Genomic DNA, 22,482 nt, shown 5'->3' on the forward strand with positions numbered 1-22,482 from the left:
AAAATCATTAAACTTTCTGCAATTTTCACTAAAAAGAGAAACTATTTAGTCCTCTGTCACTTTTTAAGATTGGAGTTTACCTGACAATTGAATTAGATGTTTTGGATTCACATTCAAAATTGTGGAGACGGGAGTTCCCTTAGTTCCAGTTATTAAACTAATAGTGTGCCAGCCCTCAAAGCTTCAGTGTTACTTACCTTATTTTTTCTAACACCCTCCAAGAAAAAAAGACTCATTTACTTCTTAGTACATGCACTGTAATATTTATTAGAAGTATTTTTGGGTGTAGACTTTTTCATTTATAGGTAAAATGAAAAGATAAAAGGAGTAAGGCTCAGAAAAAAATATTGGCTACTACAGGGCAGGAGACATGCTTAGACAAGTAAAGGTGTTGGGTAAAAGTGTAAAAGCTGGGGACTGTGGCATTGCTCTTATTGTGCTCCAGCATCACTTGCATTGTTGAGAGTGCTGAACACACTGAGCAGTTTTCACTGGTGCTGCTCAAAATTTTGGTTGAGGTTTATGTTCTTCCAGTTAAAAAAAAAAAAACCAACACAACAACAGTTAAAAAAACCCACCACCAAACAAACAAAAAAACCCCACCACATATACTGAGACCGAGGTTTTGGAACAAGTCCTTAGCAGTCTGAAAAGGCAGGTTTTGCACTAGTAATGGTGGCTGCTGGGCCAGGAGCAAATTGCCATTGTGTTGTGTTGACATCTGGCATCTGAGCACTTCAGTCTCATGTGAGGAGGTGAGTTTGGCCGTGGAAAGAATGTGCTGGGTTGGCTTAACCCACAAAGCTTGGGCTGTGACAGCTGTAAATGGAGGTGAAGAACCAAAGCATGTGACTACCAGATGTCTTTGGGTTATTATTCATTGGGTAACACTGGCATGCATTTAACGTGGAAGAATTCCTTCTTGGTTACTTCAGTCTTTTGTGAGGGGATAATGTTGATTTTAAAAATAATTTATCCTTTTAGGCAAGATATTTGAACAAATTCTGCCTTTAGCTGTATCCATAAATTTGTCTAGTGGAGTCTTGGTCTGTGCTTACAATTATTTTTAATTTGGCATAACTTCTGGCAGTTTCCAAAACAAAACAGGATGTGAAATATCATGGATAATGTCAGCATTCTTTAGTTACATACCTATATTTATACCTTGCTTCATAGGATTGAAATGCACGTCCTAATGTTTTCCGTGAAGTCCATATTTTGCTGCCTAATCTTCCTTTAATCAATAAAAGATCTGATCTTGCAGTATTAGTGCTAAAGCATATTGATTGTTGCATCTGTAAGGCTTTCTGTCCTTGTGCCCAGGTTAGCTTTAAAAACCCGGTTGCGCTCATCCTGCCGGCTTTCTCCTGCTGGGCATCCTGCCTGTGGCTCAAGGGACGGGGACTTGTCCTTCCACCCCTGTGGCAGGAGGATCCATAGGCAGCTGTGCTGTTCCTCACCTGCACTTGTCACCTTAGGTGGGGGAAATCTACTGCAGTTAAATTCAGTGACTATTTGCAAAGGCTTTTTTCCAGTTTAACTGAAGTTTACGTATGAAGGAATTTACTAATAGAGCTCTTCATGAAGAAGCCACTTGTCTTCTGTAATACTATTCCATATGGCAGAGCATATCTGCTGTAATAATGTGGGTTTGTTTATATTTTGTATATCCAATTCAAATATTTTGACTTTAGCCTTAAGCATTGTCATGTTTGATAAGCTGGAAGAAAAACCTGTCTGAACATTTCAACAAAAAGTTGATGCTAATTCAGTAACAAGAAAATTACAGTTTTAGAATATCCTCCTGTCAGTTCTTTTGGGTGCTGTTTAATTTTTTTTTTTTTTTTCCTCTAGCTAAAAGGTCAGGGGGATATGTTGTATTCTCTGTTCTCTCTGTTAGTCCTTTGGAGAGACAGATTTGATTACACGTTTTATTAAAATAGTACCAAAAATTGTAAGTTGATATGGAAACTTACATTAGGTCAGAGTTAATGATCTAAAAAGGCACCTTGTAATTGCATTAAATGTAAAGAAATCTGAAAGCATATGTGTCACCTGGTCCTTATGTAAATGTTGACAGAAGTTTCATCCCTTGGGTCACACAGATCTGTTATTTTACTGCCTCTAGGAAATTAATGTTTGTTACTTTGTCAGAGTCTGTGATAGCAGACTAAGCAAACCTGAGAATCTTACTCTGCTACTCCACTGAGTTTTGGCCAGATTTGAACAATCGTATGGAATTTTAGGAAATTACCAGAGATTCTGAACTTGAACTGTTTGGAAAGTTACCTGATTTATCTTAACCTAAGATAAATCACCATAAACACCTTCTTAATCAAAAACCCTTGCTAAAGAAGGGCTGGAGGAAGGCCAAGTCCTGTGCTGTGTTGGGGAAGAGTCATCCCAAGACTTTCTTGCTTTGTTTTGAGAGGTTCTGGTCCTTGTGCTGTTGCCTTGCCTGTGTGTCTCCTTGGAGAAGAAGGCGTCAGCTGGGGCAGAGCCATGTGTTCTCCAGATCTCTGGGTAGTAGGTGTTGGGGAAAAAAATTGTCTTCTCCTAAAGAGCTTCATTCAGAAAGTACTTTATACTTCTGTGTACTTTGGGAGAATTAGGAAGTCAAATTTTGAAGTGATTTGTGTCTTCATTTTCAAGTATGTAAAAGATGTAAGTGATAAGACTGTGACAGAGTACTGTTTTGTTAGTCTCCTAGTAGCTTAGAAAGAGGATGGAAATTGAGACCTGTGTATTTTTATTTAGGCTTGCCAGCAGACTCCATTTTCTAAGATGTCATTATCCTTATCTCCAGATTGCATGGCTCTACTGCCTGTAATTTCCCAAGCAACAGAAGCAGCACAACAAAATTGGGGTGTGGTTTGTGTTGTTGTTTAGTTGGTTTTTGTTTCTTGTTTTGGTGTTTTTACAATTTCTTCATTTAATAAATATTACAACAGTGACAGCAGCTAATCAGCATCACTTTTTTTGCCCTGTTAGAGCTGTAGATGGCACCTAAGGCATTCATGGTGATTGTAGGCTTAGGAAAACAGTGTTGCACTAGTTCATGTAAAAAGGTACGATTCTTCACAACCCCAGAAGAAATCATTTCTTTCATTAAAAACATGAATTTAGGTTTTCTATTTAAAAATGTGGCTTGGGTACATCCCCTCCCCAGCTTTCTAGAAATAGCTTTTTGGCCATCATTGGTGAACGACTGATTTGATTCCAGAAAAGTTGGCATCTTTTCTCTGGTTCTCTGTAGCTCTTATCAGCCCTTTGGAGAGCTGTCAGTTTGAGATCTAGGCAGCTCAGGTCATTGTTATGAAATAGTTTCAGGTATTTTATTTGATTTTGACTTTTTCTGGCAAGAGATGGTTTTATACCTGCATGGGCAAGATATAGAAATGTGCAATGTGCGTGCCAGAAGAAAAGCAGCTTATTGCACCGTACTTTACAGATAAGCTCTGCTGACGTACAGTCCTGTCAAAAGCACAATGTCAGCTTAAAAAAGTGCATCTCTTTCTTTGTTAATGACATGTTACTTGTAACAATAGCAGTTGAATGAGTTTTACTTGAAAGTTTGTTTTGTATTCTTTAATATAAAGAGTATTGTGCTGTATTTGCCTGACTGGCTTCTTCAGAAGTGGCTTTACATCAAAAAGTTTTCTTTGTGATGGGAAATACCAAAATGCGTTTTTTTAATGTTATATTTCTAAAAGGCATTTTTATCACGTGTCAGCTAATTGAATTATTTGCTACTTGTTGAGGGACAGGATTTACTTAATTAAATATTTGGGTTGACCAATTTTCAAAGTTTAATGTTGCCAAGAATTATGTGTACTTAATAGTATTTGTTGATCAGTAGTTGTTGAGGAACTGGTCTGGTACAAGCACGATGTTTTCTCTCTTTTAGCTGCTTTCTGTGTATTTACAGTTTTTCCAGTGTACAGTGTGCTTTGTGTTCTGCTCCTATGCTCACTTGGTAATGACAAAGGACTAAGTAACGCAGCCATTGGCCACCATCTCAGTATGTGAGGCCTTTGTATTATATCATCTTCCCATATTGGGCTCTCTTGTCATAGGTCATTAACTTTTTAATTCTGAATTCTGCAAATATGGTTACCAGAGGAATCAGTCATCTCTTAGCCTCTCGTTTAAGATCAGCAGCCATCCTTTCTAACGATGAAGTGGTATGAGCATCTGTCCACAGTGCAAAAAACAAGTGTGTGTTTGGATATGCAATAAAATAATTTCCTGGACTACAAGGTTGAAACTTTCCTAGTGTAACCTTCAACATTACCGGCATGTTGTGGTTTGGGTTTTGTTTGTTTGTTTTAAGATTTAAACACAGGCTTTCATGTTTAAGATGATTTAAAACTTATTGGACTTTATTTGTTGATCTTTGAGGTATAATAGATTCTTTTATGGCTTCAGTATTTCCTTGTCTCTTCATAGGACCCCAGCTGAATGCACAGCTAGAAGGTTGGCTTTCTCAAGTACAGTCCACAAAGAGACCTGCTAGAGCCATTATTGCACCGTAAGTTTAAAATCTGGTTTTAGTAGATACGATACCTGATTATTTAAATGCTTCTGTATTTTGAGTGATTTTGAGGACTGGTAAAAGCTGATTTTTAGCTGAAAGGAATGTCATGTGGTTTCTAAATATGTGTTTTGGCTATGGCATAGAATGGAAGAAGTCTGTGCACATTTTGGTGTATGATTATTCTTTTGCTGATAGACTGAAGACATGACATTCACTTGTGATCCAGTAAGACAGATAAGAGGTGTATTACTGGAGTCATTGTCTAAAGATGGCAGCTCTGTCAGTGCACTTCTAGTATAGAATAGCTACACATAATTAAACAAACAAACAAAACAAACCCAAAACAACAACAACCACCCCTCTCCCCCCCCCCCCAAAAAAAAAAAAAATCCAACACAAAACAAATAAAGCACCAACATGGCCCCGAAATAAAAACTTTGCAAATCTTAAAACAAAAGTGATGAAATACTGTTCAGCTATTCAAAATGGTTTACTTCTCCTATTTTAGTTTGGTTCTGTTGGGATTTTTTTTTGTCCACAGGGGAAATGAGAATTATCTAAGCTAGTTAGTTAGAATTCAATTTACTGAAGATGGTTGCAACATATAATAAGAAAAGTATGTTGGTCATTCCAATTTATTGTGAGTTGGAAGGAAACACTAGAAAAACACCTCAAAAATGATGTTTTTCCTGTGCTAACATAGCATTGATATAATGTTTGAAGTATTCCATAATAGTATTGAATGTGCAGGAGGAATTGTCCCAAATCTGTCTTAGTCTTTCTCACAGGAATGTCTGGAAAGAGGCCTTCAGCTGTGGAGTAGGTAACCGGGGTAGTTCTTCCAGAACTGCTGGAATTCTTCCCATGGTCTCACCAATTTTTTTCATTAACCATACCTTTGTTTTCCCACCTGTAAAGTGGGGTATGGCTAATAATATTTTTGTAAAAGACTGAAGAAACCTGTAGCACCTTTCAGAAGGCTCCCTTGACATTGTCATATAACACACCTTGCTTGCTCATTGTGTGTCAGTTTCCTGTTCATCCCCTTAGCGTGGATGTTAATATTTTTCAGAGCTCTTCAGAATAAGTGAAGTGACACTGAAGTAAAGCCCCAGGGTAATTTTCAGGATAACTTGCTCCCAGTGTCATTCTGTGGATGTATATACTTGCACGTTTGCATACATACATATAAATAAATGTAAAATCCTCCAATGCTGTCAATGGGGAGCTCATATCCTCAAATATCCTGTATGTCCCAGGGCTTGGAACACATATCATTCTCAGTGTCACTGAATTAAAAACACCATCCAGAAAGCTGTAGTCGTGTTGTTGCATATACTTGACTCAAAATCAATAACTGTTGCCCAAGGGTCATGGATGCTCTTGATGAGCTCCAGAGGTGATGTGACCCAAGCACTGTGGAACGTGGGCATGGCCCTTCTGCTGTGGCCGTGCTGGGGGGTGGCTGTGGGCTGTGCTCCACTGCTTGGCCTGAGACCCTGGGGTATGAATGTTCTCTGGCATTAATGTTTTGAGCACTGTAGACTGAGTCTTCTGCTGTTTTTAACAGTCTTGAAGGGAATGGGTCTTAAGATTTGGATGTGATCTTTGAAAAAAGTAGTCAGAATAATTCCGGATGGTTCTGGGGCACACAGGGGTCGAGAAAGGCTCCAGGTCAGAGCGATAGGAAATGATAAAGCACCTGTAACATTCTCTGCAGCAAAAGCTACCCTGCTTTCCTTGTGCCTGTCCATTCTGCTGCTGAGGTATCCTTCTTCGGTGACAGAGCATTTTTACTCTCTATCTGCTGTCACATGTATTTCCTCTTGCAGGACCCCTTTGCTGTTGTCGTATTCGGTTACTGGAGTGTGGTTAGAAGGGCTTTCCGCAGCAGCTCTTTTGGCTGCACTCTTGGCATTCTCAGGAGTTTCTGATAATATGCAGTAGTGTAGTCTGCCTACTAGTATTTCTTACAGTAATGAAAGTTGCTTTGCTCTGTAGGCATAATTCCTAACTTTCAAGTAGATGTTCACTGATAGTTCTTTAACAAACACATCCCTCGTACATCAGTAGAGGAACAGTGCTCTCCAGACATTCTGGGAGTTGATTTTGGACCATTCTTACTGTTTCCAGTGCATTGGAGAGAAATAATATTGAAGATATTAACATTTAATAGCAATATCAACATAATTAAGAAGTTAAACAATATTTAACATGTTAACATTTTGTACACCTTGATTTGCAGCCATGCAGGATATACTTATTGTGGTTCTTGTGCAGCCCATGCTTACAAACAAGTGGATCCTAATATTACGTGAGTATTAAAGTTTTTCTTTACAAAGTATAAGGCAATGCTATTGCAATTTTCTGAAAAGCTGAATGTGCTTTTTACATTCTTACACCTCAAAGTAAACAAATTTCAACTTTTTACTCTTTTTAGTTTTCTGTGCATAACTTCTCTTTTAACATCTGTTGAAATTGTTTGGATGTTAGAAAAGAAAAAACAAGTAGCATTTTTGAAAATGAAAATGTGAAGCAATATTTAAAAAACATATTGAGAATTATCGGTAACTAACTTTTTAGAAAGGAGGGGTTAAAGGTATTATTTTTTCAGGTAAAACATTTAATTTATTTTATTGCTTGTTGTTCTACTGCTTTTATAAAAGCCCAAGCTGGGATTTTTTTTTTTTTTTTTTTGTTTACTGGTGTCAGGGTGTTTTTCTTTTTTTTTTTTTGTTTTGTTTTGTTTTTGTTGGGAGGTTTGTTTTAAGTATATTAAAGTATTTGACCATGATTCTGCATTGGTTTTTCAGTGCAGGATTATGGGCTGAGTGCTACCAGGATTCTCTTCTGCTGTGGAGAAAGTGACCAGTGTCTGTATATAATATTTGAAGTCAGTGGAAGTTACTTGCTGTAATAATTTTAAGTGGACTTGTGTTTCTAATAGCACAACAGTGAAAAAAAGAAAAATTATTTAAAAAAATGCACGACATGGTACTGTAACCTGTGCCTGCCTCTGAAAATATGAATCCCGTAATTCAATGTTGAGGAATATAGTTCTTATGTGCTCTGCTGACTGCAACTTTTTTTTTAAATGAGAAAAATTTAAAACATCTCCAGTATTTACTCAAAGTGTGTATTTTGCGATGTCAATATAAAAATTGGCTATTAGTTGGTTATGAGATAACATGTAATGGTCTCCAAAGACCATGGTTTTGATTCTTTCTAAACTATTGTAAATAAAGTGAAGATAACTAGTTTTTCTAAAATTTCTAGAACAAGTTGCATTCCCCAGGATCAGTGACATGGAGTTGATTGAACTTTCAGGATCATTTGCTACTTTACCACAGGGCATGTTTAGAATTGACCGGTGATTCATCTTTCAGCTGAAGTAGTGCACATTTGGATATTTTGTTTTTATGACCTCTATAAAAAGTGTTAGTGTTTTAGTACAGCTTGCTATAGCACTCCATGTGTAAGAAAAAAAATTATTTACATGTGTCCCACCCCTTTAGTTCAGTGCCAGAAACAAGATAATATGATCGTGAATCCAAAAAGCTGAATTTCCTGTAGGTTTTTTTTTCTTCTTTTCTTTAAGTCCTGTGGCAGGAGACCCTTAACATCTAATCAAGAGCCAGGAACTGAGAGGACTTGAAGAAATAACATCATGATGATGTATGAAAACTTGCAGTATCAGCTAAAGCTACACATGTGCAGGTCCAGGTCCCTGTTGTTGATGCAACAGCTGGATAAAAACAGCATTTGAGAATGACTTAAGACTGAATTTGGTGAAATGTGAAGTAAGGCTAATTAAGTAACTAAGTGAAAAGCTCTGCATAGATGATAAATCCATAATCCTAATTTGAGGGCACATACCTGTAGTTGTTGAAGGTGGTGTGTAACTGAAGGTTGTGTTGGTCCAAGGAGAGAATCCAAAAATCTGTTCTAAGGAGCTGTAACGTGTCATTCGGCCTCCAAATGAGTCCAGACAGATTTCTAGCTGCTGGGTGCCCTCTGGTATTAACCTGCTTATGAGATTTAAGGCTCCGGGGAGTGTTAGTGAACTGATCTCATGATCGTTTGGGAGATACCGAGCAAGGCCAGGCCACGGACTGATCTGTGCTTGTATGCATAGCAGAGCAAAACACTGTTGGTAACCACCAGAAAGTATCACTTTTGTACATTTTTATTAAACTTGTTACACTAAACCGAGTCTCTGTACAATTGCAGTTGTCTAAATTGTGGGCTTTTGTGTTAACTGTTGTAGCCGAAAAGTTTTCATTCTTGGGCCCTCCCATCACGTGCCCCTTTCCCGATGTGCACTTTCCAGTGTGGACATTTATAGAACACCTCTGTATGATCTCCGAATTGACCAAAAGAGTAAGTGCATGATAAAGCTCACATCTTGAAGACTGCTGAGGCTTTACTATGAACTGTGGTACTGTCATGCTGAGGGCACTCGCATTGTTATTGGATACTTCATTGCTTTTAAGCGGCATACAGTTATAAAACTGGTTTTACTCCAATGAAAGTGAACTTCTGAAAGTTCCTGCCGGTTGCAGGCATTTGTTATATTATAACCATAACATCTTGCTTCTGGAAGTAAAGAATTCTCAGTCTTTATCTTTTCCATAATGAGTGTGTGCCTCTTGACAAGCGATCTTTAAAAGAGATCTCAAAATTAAAAAGTGTTGCATTTGAATAATAGCCCACTACATACCTCCTCCATTATTCTGTGAAGTATTCTGTCTAAAAGAAAAAGACAGTGCTTTTGTTGGTTTGTGTTTATTTATAATAGAGGAAAAAAAGCTGCTTTTGTTTGGATGCATTATTGCATGTGACTTTTTTAACTGGCAGAGTACCTACAGAACTGTTAGTCCATGAAATACCAGTCTTTCAGACTAAGCTTAAAGGTGCAGTGAAGATAAATTTGATATTTTGACTTTTGTGTGTTTAGAGGTAATTCTACTTAATACAATATCTTTTTCAGAAGGGCTAGATAGTGCAGATGTGTTGCTATTTCGTTATGACTGTGATTAAGCAAGCTAGTGCAGGCTTTTTACATAGTGCCTGTGGAAATTTCCTTAGGTAACAAATGCTTCAGTTTCTGTAGAACTCCTTCATGGAGTGGAGAAGAAGGTGCATCCCTACATCAAAGTCTTCATCCAGTGGAGAGTTTTGAAAATATAGAGGTGATTCTGCAGACCACCAAGGACACTTGAGAGTAGAAAAATTAACTTATAAATGTGGATTACGTAGCCAGTTTTTACTGTCTCCAGACGTCATTATTCAGTTAATAATAAATGGTATTAAATAGCAACACATCCAGCAGTGGCTCAGCTGATCAGCATTTTTTTTTGTTTTAAACACATGACAGTGTGATTTGTGAAAGTAAGAATTCAGTGACTGGGCAAATGCATGCATGTTTTCAAAAATGTTTATTAGTGTTACTTAAATTTTGCGTCATAACCAAAAATTTTTCTCAATATACTAATGAAGTTACTGATTTAACACACTTATTTTGTAAACTGGATCAATTATGTTTGTATCTTAATGACTTGAATGTAATTTTAATCCTGAATTTATTTTAAAATGGGTGGTTTATGATGACAGCTTGGAGGCAAGTAATTTGTTATAGTGGGCTTATGCTGATAAAGATGCACTGTAGCTTGCTTTACAGTGTTGGATTTTTTTTTTTAAGTAGTAAAAACTGATCTTTAATTCATTTCAGTTTATGGAGAATTGTGGAAGACTGGAATGTTTGAGCGTATGTCCCTACAGACAGATGAAGATGAACACAGTATTGAAATGCATTTGCCTTATACTGCTAAAGCCATGGAAAGGTACTAGGGCTAATTACTTATTCTGTGGGAATGAGCATTGTGTGCATTAAATGTTTGAACTATGTGTGAAGTGTAGTAGGAAGCAATAATACCCTTTATGGTATATAATACCCTATATGGTGTATCATACACACACTCCCCCACCCCCCTAATAAAAATTTTGGGGAGGAAACAGTCAGAGACTGGGATTAGTTACTGTAGTAGAAACTGTGAGTGGAGCAAACACCTGAGTGTTGAAATTGGAACTGTTCCTTAATAAACAAGTTTATGTGGACTTAATAGAGTTAATATTAGACATGCTTTGATGAATCTTTCTCAAGAGTTGATTTTTTAAAATTATCTTTCGTTTTCACAAGGCATTGACTGAAAGAAATTCAAATGCTAATAGGTGTTTTCTGGGGGATTTTAAGGTTGGTTGGAGCCTTAATGCTAGCTTGGAAATCAGGGTTCCATTTATACCTGCTATTTCAGATTACTACTTTGAAAAAGGTGATAATTTTTGTCAATTTCTGGTGGGTTTTGCCCCCCATCTCTTTATTTAACTTTTCTTCCATAGTATTTGTAATTTTACCTGGAGTATCAGTATGCATCTGGGTACTATTTTGAGCAGATCTATTCAGGGAGAATTCAATCCTTCCTTTATTGCTGGTTTCATTGTATTTTCTTTTTGTTTGCCTGGTGTTTTCACTTTGCAGCAAAGATTAATACTGTTGGCAGGGGGGGATTTGTTTTCTGAAATTTAAGTCATTTCAGGTTCTAAACCAACTTCCTACTATGACCTTACCAAATTAACTGTATCTTCAATTCAATAGTGCACTTTTGAAACATTCTGCAATTTCAGTTAGCAAGGCCTGAAAAAACTTAAGATGTTACTTGAATTACAACATTTTTTCTTTTGCTTATAAGCCATAAGGATGAGTTTACTATTATTCCTGTGTTGGTCGGAGCACTGAGTGAGTCAAAAGAGCAGGAATTTGGAAAACTCTTCAGTAAATACCTAGCTGATCCTAGTAACCTCTTTGTGGTTTCTTCTGACTTTTGCCATTGGGGTAAGTTTCACATCTCTTCATTATAGAATATTTTGTAGTGATTTTGAAAGACTGTATTTTATTAAACATTGAACATTTTAACTTCTGGTAAATGCATCTTTGAAACTTAAATGACTCTGTAAAACTGAAAAAAGGATTTTTCTTTTTTAATTTCAAACAATATATGAAGAATATTCATGTGGTAATGTGTTTTCAGTGTAGTGGAGGCAATAAATGGTGAAGGTGTATGGGTCTATATGCATCTCTTTACTGTTGCAATGAAGTAAGTGTCTGAAGTTTCTTGCTCTTTTTACTCTCCCTTTAAGCACCTCAAAACAACTTGCAAAACTAATTAGCTAAAAATCCACTGCACATGGCAACATCCCTCTGATGGAAATAAGTTTTGTATGTTTTGCTGCTGGAGGAGGTAGCAGTTGAAGTATTTATGCCTATTCACCAGAGTTATCCCAGTTCATCATGGTGGCAGAGCTATAAAGATTCCAGAAGCCTTGACTTCTGTCCTGCTTTAACACTTTATTTTTCTTTGAAGTGTTGATAATAGCTGGAAAATGGACTACTTCAGAAAGATTTGTTTTATGTTATGCAACAGACCTTCTTCCCTTTTTTCATTGTCATCTTTAGTCAACTTACATAATTAAGTGCATATTTTACTCATCTCTGAACTGTGGAATAGGTGGAGATATACAAGAGTGACCTGGGTTCAATTGTGGCTAATGAACCATCTACAACTGTTCATTGAATTATCATTAACTTTTTCTTTTAACCTTCATTTACTGTGGGTATTGTTGTGCAAGCAGAAGTAGCCTGACTTCAGGGTTGACTTTGTCAAGCGGTATAGTGAAATGAAATGTTGCTTTAGTTTTTAATTTATAGAATCAGATTCCAAGGCAATAACAGGCAATTAATACGTGATACTGTAGTGTCAGTTCTACGTAGTAGGTTTTTCTTTAAGAATGTAGCTGCCCGTCATGTATTTTTTTTACTTTACTTCTGGGCTACTACTTTGATGATTGCCCTAGAATTTCCTTAGTGGAGATAAAAAGTATAAAATAAATGAAGATTACTACTTTACAAATATAATAGTTTCAATTATGTAGTAAGTACTAGGGAGTGTTTTAGCTACGATTTTTCCCTTTTTTATTTTATACATGATTTTTGTTTCAAGGTCAGAGGTTCCGTTACAGTTACTATGATGAATCCCAAGGAGAAATTTATAGATCCATTGAGCACCTAGATAAAATGGTAAGTTTTCGGATTTGGTGGAACTAACTAACAAATTTCTCCTGTACATTTCATTTCTCTGAACACTTTAGAAATTTCTCTAACAAAATATTATAAATTAGCTATTTTGTGAAATGTATACTTTTCCTTTGTTTACCACAATGAGAACTCAGCTGTTGTTTTTAGCTAGTATCGTCCATTTTACTGGCTGCACATATTATATTGTGGGTGTAATCTAATAAACATAATTTATGAGAATAAATGCATGTTCACCTACCTAAAATGCCCTAGCATAATGTAATTCCTGTCATCACACCCTCTTATGTTTTTGAGAAGCAATAAGAATTATGAATCAAGTATTGTGGTAGTTCAGGCTTGATCACCTGCATATCAAACCAGCTTTGTGATCCTGCTAATGGTTTCAGCAATGCCCATTTTGAGGAAGAAAGGCTGCAGGAGATTGTGCTGGTCAGGAAAATGAAAGTCACCCTTTCCTTGGGAGTAGTCTTCCCCTAGCCCTCACTCTGCTGGGGAGTAGCAGTAGACCACACTCCATTCTGGGTTTGGCAAACAGCTGAAAGGGATGCTAAATGCATAAAGATCATCATGACAATTATGTTGCGCTTTCTTTGCAGTCACAGGAGCCAAGGATTTATTATTAAATGAAAAAGTTGTGTTAACATTCAAGACTATACTTAAGGCACAGATTAGCAGTAATTCCTCTGAAAGTGTGTAACCTTAAAATTTGGTTTAGAACTGTTTGGATCATTTATGTAACTTCTGCAAAATCTCTTAGAAGGGGAGTGCTGTTGTTATTCAGGGCATGTTAATTTTTTTCATTGTCTTGAAAGAGTAAATCCTGTCTGCTGGAGGGGTCTCTGGAGTATTTTGCTTTGTGTATCCTTATTAACCTCTTGGTTTCTCCACTATTCATTGCTGGAATGGAAACAGTAAATAATTTACCTTTGTTCTGTTTATCCCATTTTTAATAATTCTTGTTGTCAGTTGAGAGGTTTCTTTAGAAAGAACAAGTGTTTTTCCACAGAGTCCCAGAATTTGCAGCTCTGAGTGTTTTTGCAGGAGAGTAGATTAAGGTGCATTAGCAAACAAGAGATTCTCTTTGTTGATGTCTGTGGTGAAAGCTTGTAGAAAGACTGGACCTTGGCTTTTAATTACTTCTAGTGAATACATTGCTGCACCAACTCTTTCTTGTGGTGGTTATTCAGCCCAAAGCAAATAATATTTTTTTGTAACATTGAAAATTATGTCACTGTTTAATAACTGTGAAAATACTTTTTTCAATCCTAAGTTTAACCGGAAAATTAAACATGCTGTGTAGAAGTATACTGTGGTTATTTGTTGCCTGTTTATATTATGCCATATGTGAGCACTTGACTCCACATTCAAACTCTGTACAGGGTAGGTTTTCCTTTCGGTGAATTTCAGAAATTTTTAGTAATATTGTGAGTACACTTGAGATGCTATCCACAATGCCACAAAGATCTTCCTGACATGTTTCTCCAGCTTTTAGAAGTTTATTCAATTTTACATGCCCCACTTGGCTTCTTATTTCATTAGATAAGTATTGAATTTTTTAATGTAATTTGGCCTGCAAAAGAAACTCGTATTGTAGTAACCACTAGGCCTCCACACAGAGAAAACAGCATTGAGATAAAGACAAAACTATACTAAAGCCATCAGAGGTTTTAACCTCTGCTATTACTGGCCCAATAATTTTATTGGACCTAACAAGAAAAGCAGTCGTCTGAGTACTTTGTAAGCAGGAAGATATTCTGGGTTGAGATGAAATTACCTTTCCTTAGAAATGCCCTTGTGGGATGACAATGGTCTCTTCTTTATTTAGACTGGACCTTAAGTACAGATGCGTGATGGTTTTCCTGGCTAGTTCACAAACAACGCTAAATGCTTTGGGCATTGAAGATTTACTAACCTGGTAACCACTGTGACAAATGTTATTTGCTGTGATTTAAAGTTAGAGCTCTCAGACTCCAGGAAAAAAAAAAAAATAGACAGCAGTAAATATTGCTGGGCAGACGTAGTTTTCTCCATGGTAACTCTTAATGTGGCCCCTCTGTTACCCTGGGGTACCCAGTGCACCTCGCGAAGTGATGGTGAAAGGAGTAAACAGCCCCACGGTTAATAGAGGTACCTTAGGGAAGCATCCTCAGATGAAAAGTTATAATTGAGCAGCTGATGTGCAATAATTTGTTTGTATATCATAACCTGATACCTACTATCCTTTTAAATAAAAGTGGGGGAGTATTCTATAAGATGTCATTGAAGAGTAATTAATTTTTATTATGGCTAGCCAGAAAATGCAAACTGCTCACTTCAGTCTTCACTGCCAGATTGCTCATTTTACATCTATTTGTGAAACCCTACACCTCACTTGAGTCAACAGGAGGATTCTGTTACCTCAAATGCTGAAGGGGAGGTTAATGCAGGCGCAGCAGCAGCCAGCAGTTGTGGTGCCGGAGCCGGGCACAGCACGGGTGGCTTCTCAGATGGCTCCAGTGAACTGCTGAGTTCTGATGGCTTCTGCGGTGCCGCCACAGCGGGCCAGCACCTTCTGCAGTGCTCTGGCCTGGGGAGGCTGCTTAGCTTGGGCATCATGCTAGACCACAGCTCTCTGCGTTCTCTGTGGTGCCCAGACAGTAATTTTCCTGTTGGCTATTTGTCTTCTAGTCTGAGTGAACTCACATGTGCAAAGATAGGTGCACTAGCTAGTGCTAAGACCAAGTTTTTTTCTATTTCCATAAGTGTGCCACTAGTTTATGTTTGGTTTTAAGTGTGAAGAAGCAACTAAGCAACTGATGGCAAACTTAAACTTGACCAGCCAAAGGATTATTGTAGTATACAATAAGCCTGTGGGTTTTGGCTTTTTTTTTTTTAAATTGTAAGCTTGTAGATACCAGGTCCTATTGGGCGTGATATTTAAGAATGTAACTGCTTTTAATCATATTAAGTGCACTGTACTAGTGTATTGTAGGTGCCGTTTATGGTGTCCAGTTGACTGAGATATGCAATTTCTGTGTGGTGCCATGATAACCATGTGATAAACTGCAAAACTGTGTGATGGTTTGCATTTTTATCATGTGGGTTTTGACGTGTGTTATAACACTGTTCTAAACCATGCTCTGCTGAGTCATTTTGAATACCGAAAATTATAAGCTTCATGCTTCTGCTTTTTAGAACAATAAAACACAACCTGACAAAAATGTTTCCTTTGTTCCTCAAAACTATTTTAGACTTCTAGTCTTTGCTCCTCTGCCACAACAATTTTTAAATCCAAAACATTGAAAAGCTCAGTACAGCTGAATGCTTATAGGATATGTGTTAATACCCATTTTCTATGGGTTTTCTCCAGTCTGTGATGTATGGAGCTCTGTTAGTGTTTGCTGGGATGAACTGCATAGCTCTAAATGTTTTGCAGTGCTGAACTGTGCATTGAAATGAGCTTACTAGGCATTCTCATAAATCCATGTCCACTCATTTGAGGCAAATGCTCAAATGCCTCTGCCCAGTATGTTCTATTGACTTACAGCTATAAAATGAGTCCCTCAACTGAGCAGCGATTTTCGGTTTTTAAAGAGTCATGAAAGGGTTTACTAATGGATAAAATATATCCTTGTGAGCTGTTCAGATCTGAGTAAGTGCCTTATGCACGTTTAGTTTCACTTGAGTATATGGCTAAGTTTGGGTCTGCTTTCTTTAGCTGTGTATTGAAACAAAATTTACAAGTAAATGGATGGTTCAAAGGCATGCTGCTTAAACTTGAGAAATGCAATTGATATCTTTGTAATCACTGGTAGCTAGAGAGTAGCTACGTTTATTTTTTTGGCACTCATTTGGGTTCTGTGGATCTGAAGTGAGTAACAGCTGTAATTACTGGCCAGGGGTCCAAACATGCTCTCCAGAGCCCTGGAAGAGCTGAACTCTAGCCAGCAATTGCTCAGCATAGTTTGGTTTTATTTCTCCATAAAATGTATCTCTTTATGAATTCATCTTATGTCGGTTTTTAATGAAAAGTACACAAAGGTGGTGATTATGGTTGCTGTTTTCTAATCCTCCCTGACTCCTGGGAATCTCCAGCTCCTCAGTTCTAAGCTGTGATCCAGTCAGAGTAATTAGCCTATCTGCCAGATCAGCCAACGCCCTTGCGGAGCATTCAAGAGGTTTCACTCTTGAGGTGGAGACTTCAGACAGACAGACTGCTTCCTGCATCGTGATTTCTCATTTTATCACCCACACTTTCCCAAAAGCAGGGGAAGGGGGTTGGGACAATCGCAGAAACCTTAGGAGAAATTCTCCCCCTTTCTGATATCAACCTCCCATTGTTCCCATACAAAGTGTATTTTTTTTTCCGATCTCTAAGGAAAACATTTGTGTTTCATCAGCTACATGTAAGAAGTATAGCTATGTGTCTTACTGAATTAGTGAGTGTCTGGAGCTCATTTACCTGGTGAAGGGAATTAATCCTTTTCAGAGAAAGGAAAAACACAAGAGGATGGAGTCTAATGCAGGCAAAATAGGAAAACCATGATAAAACAATAATTGATTTAGACTTGCTTTAAACTACTTACATGGGTTTTGATCTGCTCGGTGGGATGGGGTAAGACTAGGCTGTATATGGAGTTGTAGGATTATTTTTGCTTTTAAAAATGCAAAAGTTTGTATATGTGAAAGGTTTTGTTTTCCATACATGTGCTGGTTTTTGTAGTGTGACTCCATGGGATGATGGGTCTCACTGTGGATGGAGAAAAGGATGAATATATGTGACTGTCTTATGTAAAGTGAAAGCATCATCTCCTGGCTCTTATGTTTCTGTCACACACCAACTTTCTAGTGCTGTAGAGATGTTCTGGATCTGCTGTTTATGCTTTGAGCAGATGGTCCCTCTGAGCCCACATCAGCTGCCTTGCATGCCTGATGTGTCTAGGATACGTCACACCTGCTGCGTGCTTGAATTGCATGTGTGTGTGCTGATGATTTGTCTGGGATTTTTGGACATCCAGAAGTCCCAGACAAGTACTCAGCTTGGAGCTCAGTTACCAGGGAGAGGAGATGGAGGCAAAACTTCTTCCTGCTTTGCCCTTTTAGTACATGCTGTACAAAATCCTACGGAAGTAGGACACCCCTGGAGGCAGGATCAGCTAGTCTGCAGGAGGAGCTTTTTTAACATGAGCTTCACTGGTATCTGCAAAGATAGCTTCACAGATCTGTGCGTCATTGACAGCTTTGGAGAGCTTCTGCACTTTTAGTTTGGCAAGGGATGGCAGCAAGATGATTACAAGCTAGAGCTCACATGCTGAGATTCCCTTGATACAGAGTAGAGGGTTTTTTTCTCCTGAAGCGTTCTGTGTTCTTAGAAATAGGTGATATATAAAAAATAATCAGTGCTATTGATTCTTTTTCAGGGTATGAGCATTATAGAGCAGCTAGATCCTGTATCTTTTAGCAATTACTTGAAGAAATACCATAACACAATATGTGGAAGACATCCTATTGGTGTGTTATTAAACGTAAGTAACTTTTGGTTTGTTGAAAAATGTGACTTTTAGCAAAATGCTTATGTTTGTTTTAAACACACTATTGCTGGACTGTTCCTCAGTTCTGAAATGGCAAGTCTTGAATTAATTTATTTTTCCAAGTGTTCTCAATTTGGTCTCCGCTTTCCATGTCTTACATATAAAGAAATGTAAGCTCTTTCAAGGGCTGAGGGTTTTGAGTTCCCTAAGGGAAGTGTACCATGTTGCTTTTGAATTTCAGTAAAATACAATCATTCACTTTCTCCTAGTCCTAAATAAAAGTTCAAATAAATCCATCTCCCTGAAGAAGTACATACGTACTCTTTTGAATCAATACTTAAAAACATGTATATATTTTTTTCTGTACTGCTGTTAGCTAGCTATTGTGAGTGCCTTGTGATGTCTAGCAGCATTTTTGAGTTTTGCAAATACGATGAGAGATTGCTTCTGTAGTTATTAGTGTAGTGCACCATTAACTAATGAATTAATGGCAATTAGAATTCAGATTAACTGGTGTTTTCTAGTTACGGTATCCTGCTTTGATAATGCAGTGCAGACATAAACCTGGCTTAACTTAGTTGTCTGAATTGGGTCACAGCTGCTTTACAACACTGCTGCAGATTTGTCAAACTGCTTGAGTGAATCTCACTGTCTTTTTACTGTAATTCAAATCTGAAACAGAAGCACATTAACATTTTTAAAAAAGAAAACTTAATTCACTAGAAATGTAGTCTATATGGAGAACATGCAGAGGAACCTTTTAAAGTGGTGTCCATAAAAATTAGTATGAGCAATACCAATATTGGGGATACATGTAGCAAAATTCAGTACTAGATGATCTTTTGAGGTCCCTTCCAATCCCTAACATTCTGTGATTCTGTGACAACTCTGCAAAACTATCCAACTCAGCCTAAGATAGTGATGAGCTTTGCTGTGAATCTGAACCGAATCCCGTTCATTCACTTTTGCCAGTTGTCACACTTAATAAATTATCTAGATAAATTATTTTTCCTTAATGAGAGAGAAATATGATCTAGAAAGTGTTAATAGTGTTGGGTTCTTTCTGCTACATCTTTGTTTCTGCATAAATTCCCCATGCAACTGAAAGCATTGTTTCTAAAGGATCCATTTGGAAAGGTTGCTTAGAGTTGCTTTATAGAACAAAATGCAGCTGGGGGAGAGGCAGTGAATGAAACAGCACAGAAATGGTTGAGGTCCACAAATTGCTCCAAGGTGCGTACATTAGTATGAAAGATGATGCAAGGACCCCTGTGGGGAGAGGAGAGGACTGAGATCTAGCAAATGTCATCATTTCACTGGTACCATTTTTTTTTTTTTTTTTTTTTTCCCCTCTCTTCAGGCTATCAACGAGCTCCAGAAGAATGGAATGAACATGAGCTTTTCATTTTTGAATTATGCTCAGTCCAGCCAGTGTCGAAACTGGCAAGACAGCTCCGTGAGTTACGCAGCTGGAGCGCTTATGGTGCACTGAACCGCGGAATGCTCAGGGATGGCACCTGCACACACTCTGTACACGGGGTCCCAGCCCAGCCCTTACAAAGATACAGCCCCTGGTCTTTGGGTATCCTGAAACCTCAAACTAATAGAACTCTCTTCTTTTCTAGTAGGTGTAGTCCTTCCTTAGTTTCAACTCATTTAAAAATGCTTTCATGTTTAGGACAATGGAAGGAAGGCTGGTATTGAAACATTTTGGGTTTGTTTTTTTTTTTTTCTTTTTAAGATAATGGCTATGAAGGCATGGTGGCAGACAGTCCTTACAAATACAACATGTAAAGCATTTACCATATCCTAAATTTGCACTCTTTGCAGACCTGTGCACATGTACTCAGCTTTCAGAATAGTTTCGCAAGTTGTAAACGGAAAAAGGGGTGGAAGCTTTTTATTAAAAGAAAAAAAAAAAAGCAAAACAATGCATTTATAAGTATCCTGTATTAGAATATAATAAAACTCCAGTATAGTCAGTTACTACCCGTGATGTACAACAGATATCTTCTATTTTAGTTGCTAATAAAGGGCTACACAAACCAAAATAGTCTGATTTAAACTTATTGCTTTGTGTTCTGTATGTGGCTGCTTGTCATTAACATCCTTTGTCCTTAGTTCTTATGCTTGATAATTCAGCCATTCTGTAAAATACTTTAGAATGTATTTTATATTCAACATTTGTTATGACTACTTCATTTAAGGATTTTTTTATCTTAAACCTGCACCATGAGTTCAGCTGTGCAAAAGAATTTTTAAGAACTTTTGTATATTCCTATTATTTTTGTTTTACTATTATCTATTAAATAGTATCTTTTAGTATGTGATATGAATTTATATCAGAAGTACACTTTTAATGATTTTTATGCTCATTTTGATTATTAAAGTGCAATAGATGCAGTATTTTATTTGAAGTAACTTAAAATTGAAAACAAACAGTAGCTTGAAAATGATAATTCTCTAGGAGTACCTATGAAGCATTCATAGGCCACAGAAGCCATACAGTACTAAGCTCAAGCGATTTTTTCTGAAAGATTTAATCGGGAGGGGAAGGTAAGGTTTGTCGTCTTAAAGTTTTTTTAAAATTGTTTCTTCTTTATTCTTTGACTGTGGGTAGAATTGTTTCATGTTCTTTAAACATCATCACATCTTAAGAGTTCTGGAACTTTCTTCCAGCCAAAATAATGGTGTAATTATTTGAGTTATCATTCCTGAAGACTTCCTTTTGTTCTAATAAGAAATGCAAAGTAGGATGGCAGTACCGGCTCATTATCTAAATGGAGATTTCATTCCCTGATAGTTCACCTGCTGTCAAGCAACCTCCTGGTATATTCAGCTTTTCCCGAGTGGCAGAGAGGAATTTCAGAATTTAATTTAGATTATCTTTGAAAGTTGGGGGAATTGCTGCATGCAAAGTCTTCGCCTGAAAGCATGCCAGACATCTTGTTTATTCCTATTAAAATACCCTCTTGCAAACAGGCACTGCTTGCACCACTTCTATTGTCATTGTCACACTTGGCCACCATTTTAATAGTAGCAGGTGAACGCTCCATTTACAAAATGAACTACTTTGCAGATGTTCAGAATCCATCCCAAATGCCAAACTCCTGTGCATGTCCGTTCTTTCAGTTGCCTTATTGCTCTGCCTTGTTCTTGGAAAGTCAGCAGCAGACAGGGAAAACCACTTTCAGATTACTTTTGACAGAGCAGCAGGAAAGCTGTGCAGGTAGAATTGAATTGGTAGCCAGTCTTTGTAAATACTTGTCTGACTGTGCCTTATTAAAAAAGTAGATTGATCATGAAGCATTTTTTTTTTTTTAATCTTTGGTGAATGCCAGTCTAATTAGGACTCAGGTTACTTTCAGTCTTATGCCAAATGTTTAGTGTAATTTTTAAAACACATAGTTAATTGGAACAGTTAAGTATATACTTTCTCCCTAAGGTGAACATAATAATTAGCTTCTGAATACAAATGCCTAAGTTGCATCTTAGTTCCGTGAGACAGTTTTAATAAAAACAAAACATAACTGGAAGAGCTTCAAGGAAATGGGTCAGCCATTTTGCTCAGCACAATGTTATGAAATATCTTACAGTGAAAGCACTTCACATGTAAACTGTATAATGTATTTCAAAATAAAGTTTCTAATTAAAATGGGAATTTCTGTGCCTGCTAATAATAACCAGCAGTAACAGATCAGAAGCCCACTCAGAGACATTTAAAGCTTTGTGAAATCTGCCCTAACTTCAGAAGGATTTGTTGTAAAAAAAGTCATTTGTTTGAAAGCAGAAAATACCTGACTTCAAAGAATGCAATGGTTTTTTTCTCTTTTGATGGGGTTGGAAGGAGTTGACTCCAGTGCTCAGTTTTCTGGTGTGTCAGTTTAAAATGTGTCAGAAGGAAAAGCAAATAATCTCCTGAAAAGATCTTCAGTCAAGACTATAGTTTCATTATTTTAGCTTTACCACACATTTTATTCTCACTTAAATATAGCATTTTGGGACAAAGAGTGTCTGGTTGAGACAATATTGAATTTTGACAGTCCTGTTTGCTTTTGTGGAGGTCTCTTCTATGCATAGCATGACTGAGCTTTGACCACTCTTCTGGTGCAATAAATCCGGCCAGGGATGTGATTCTCATTTTAAAATTTTAGCATTTTAGGGAAACGTGTAATGTGTGAAAATGGTGATTAAAATACTCCTTTGTTTTTCCTCCATGGGCATTGGCAGCCACTGCTTGCTCACAACCCGGCCCGAGAACATGGGTCCCTCTTGGCACGGAG

General features: G+C 37.4%; 1 protein-coding gene across 1 annotated transcript in view; it reads left to right on the forward strand.

Annotated features, from left to right (window-relative positions):
- The window catches only part of MEMO1 (mediator of cell motility 1), a 29,625-nt gene extending 7,765 nt beyond the window's left edge, over positions 1–21,860 (forward strand). Inside the window, exons 2-9 of the mRNA XM_082049802.1 lie at positions 4,450–4,531; positions 6,783–6,851; positions 8,805–8,917; positions 10,269–10,380; positions 11,287–11,429; positions 12,595–12,671; positions 18,089–18,193; positions 19,560–21,860. Coding sequence (XP_081905928.1) covers positions 4,450–4,531; positions 6,783–6,851; positions 8,805–8,917; positions 10,269–10,380; positions 11,287–11,429; positions 12,595–12,671; positions 18,089–18,193; positions 19,560–19,691 — 833 coding nt within the window. The 3' untranslated portion in view covers positions 19,692–21,860. The remainder of the gene's footprint in view (positions 1–4,449; positions 4,532–6,782; positions 6,852–8,804; positions 8,918–10,268; positions 10,381–11,286; positions 11,430–12,594; positions 12,672–18,088; positions 18,194–19,559) is intronic.
- The last annotated feature ends 622 nt before the right edge of the window (positions 21,861–22,482 follow it).

Source organism: Streptopelia decaocto (genome assembly GCF_964273445.1).
Source record: "Streptopelia decaocto genome assembly, chromosome: 3".
Classification (NCBI taxonomy): domain Eukaryota; kingdom Metazoa; phylum Chordata; class Aves; order Columbiformes; family Columbidae; genus Streptopelia; species Streptopelia decaocto.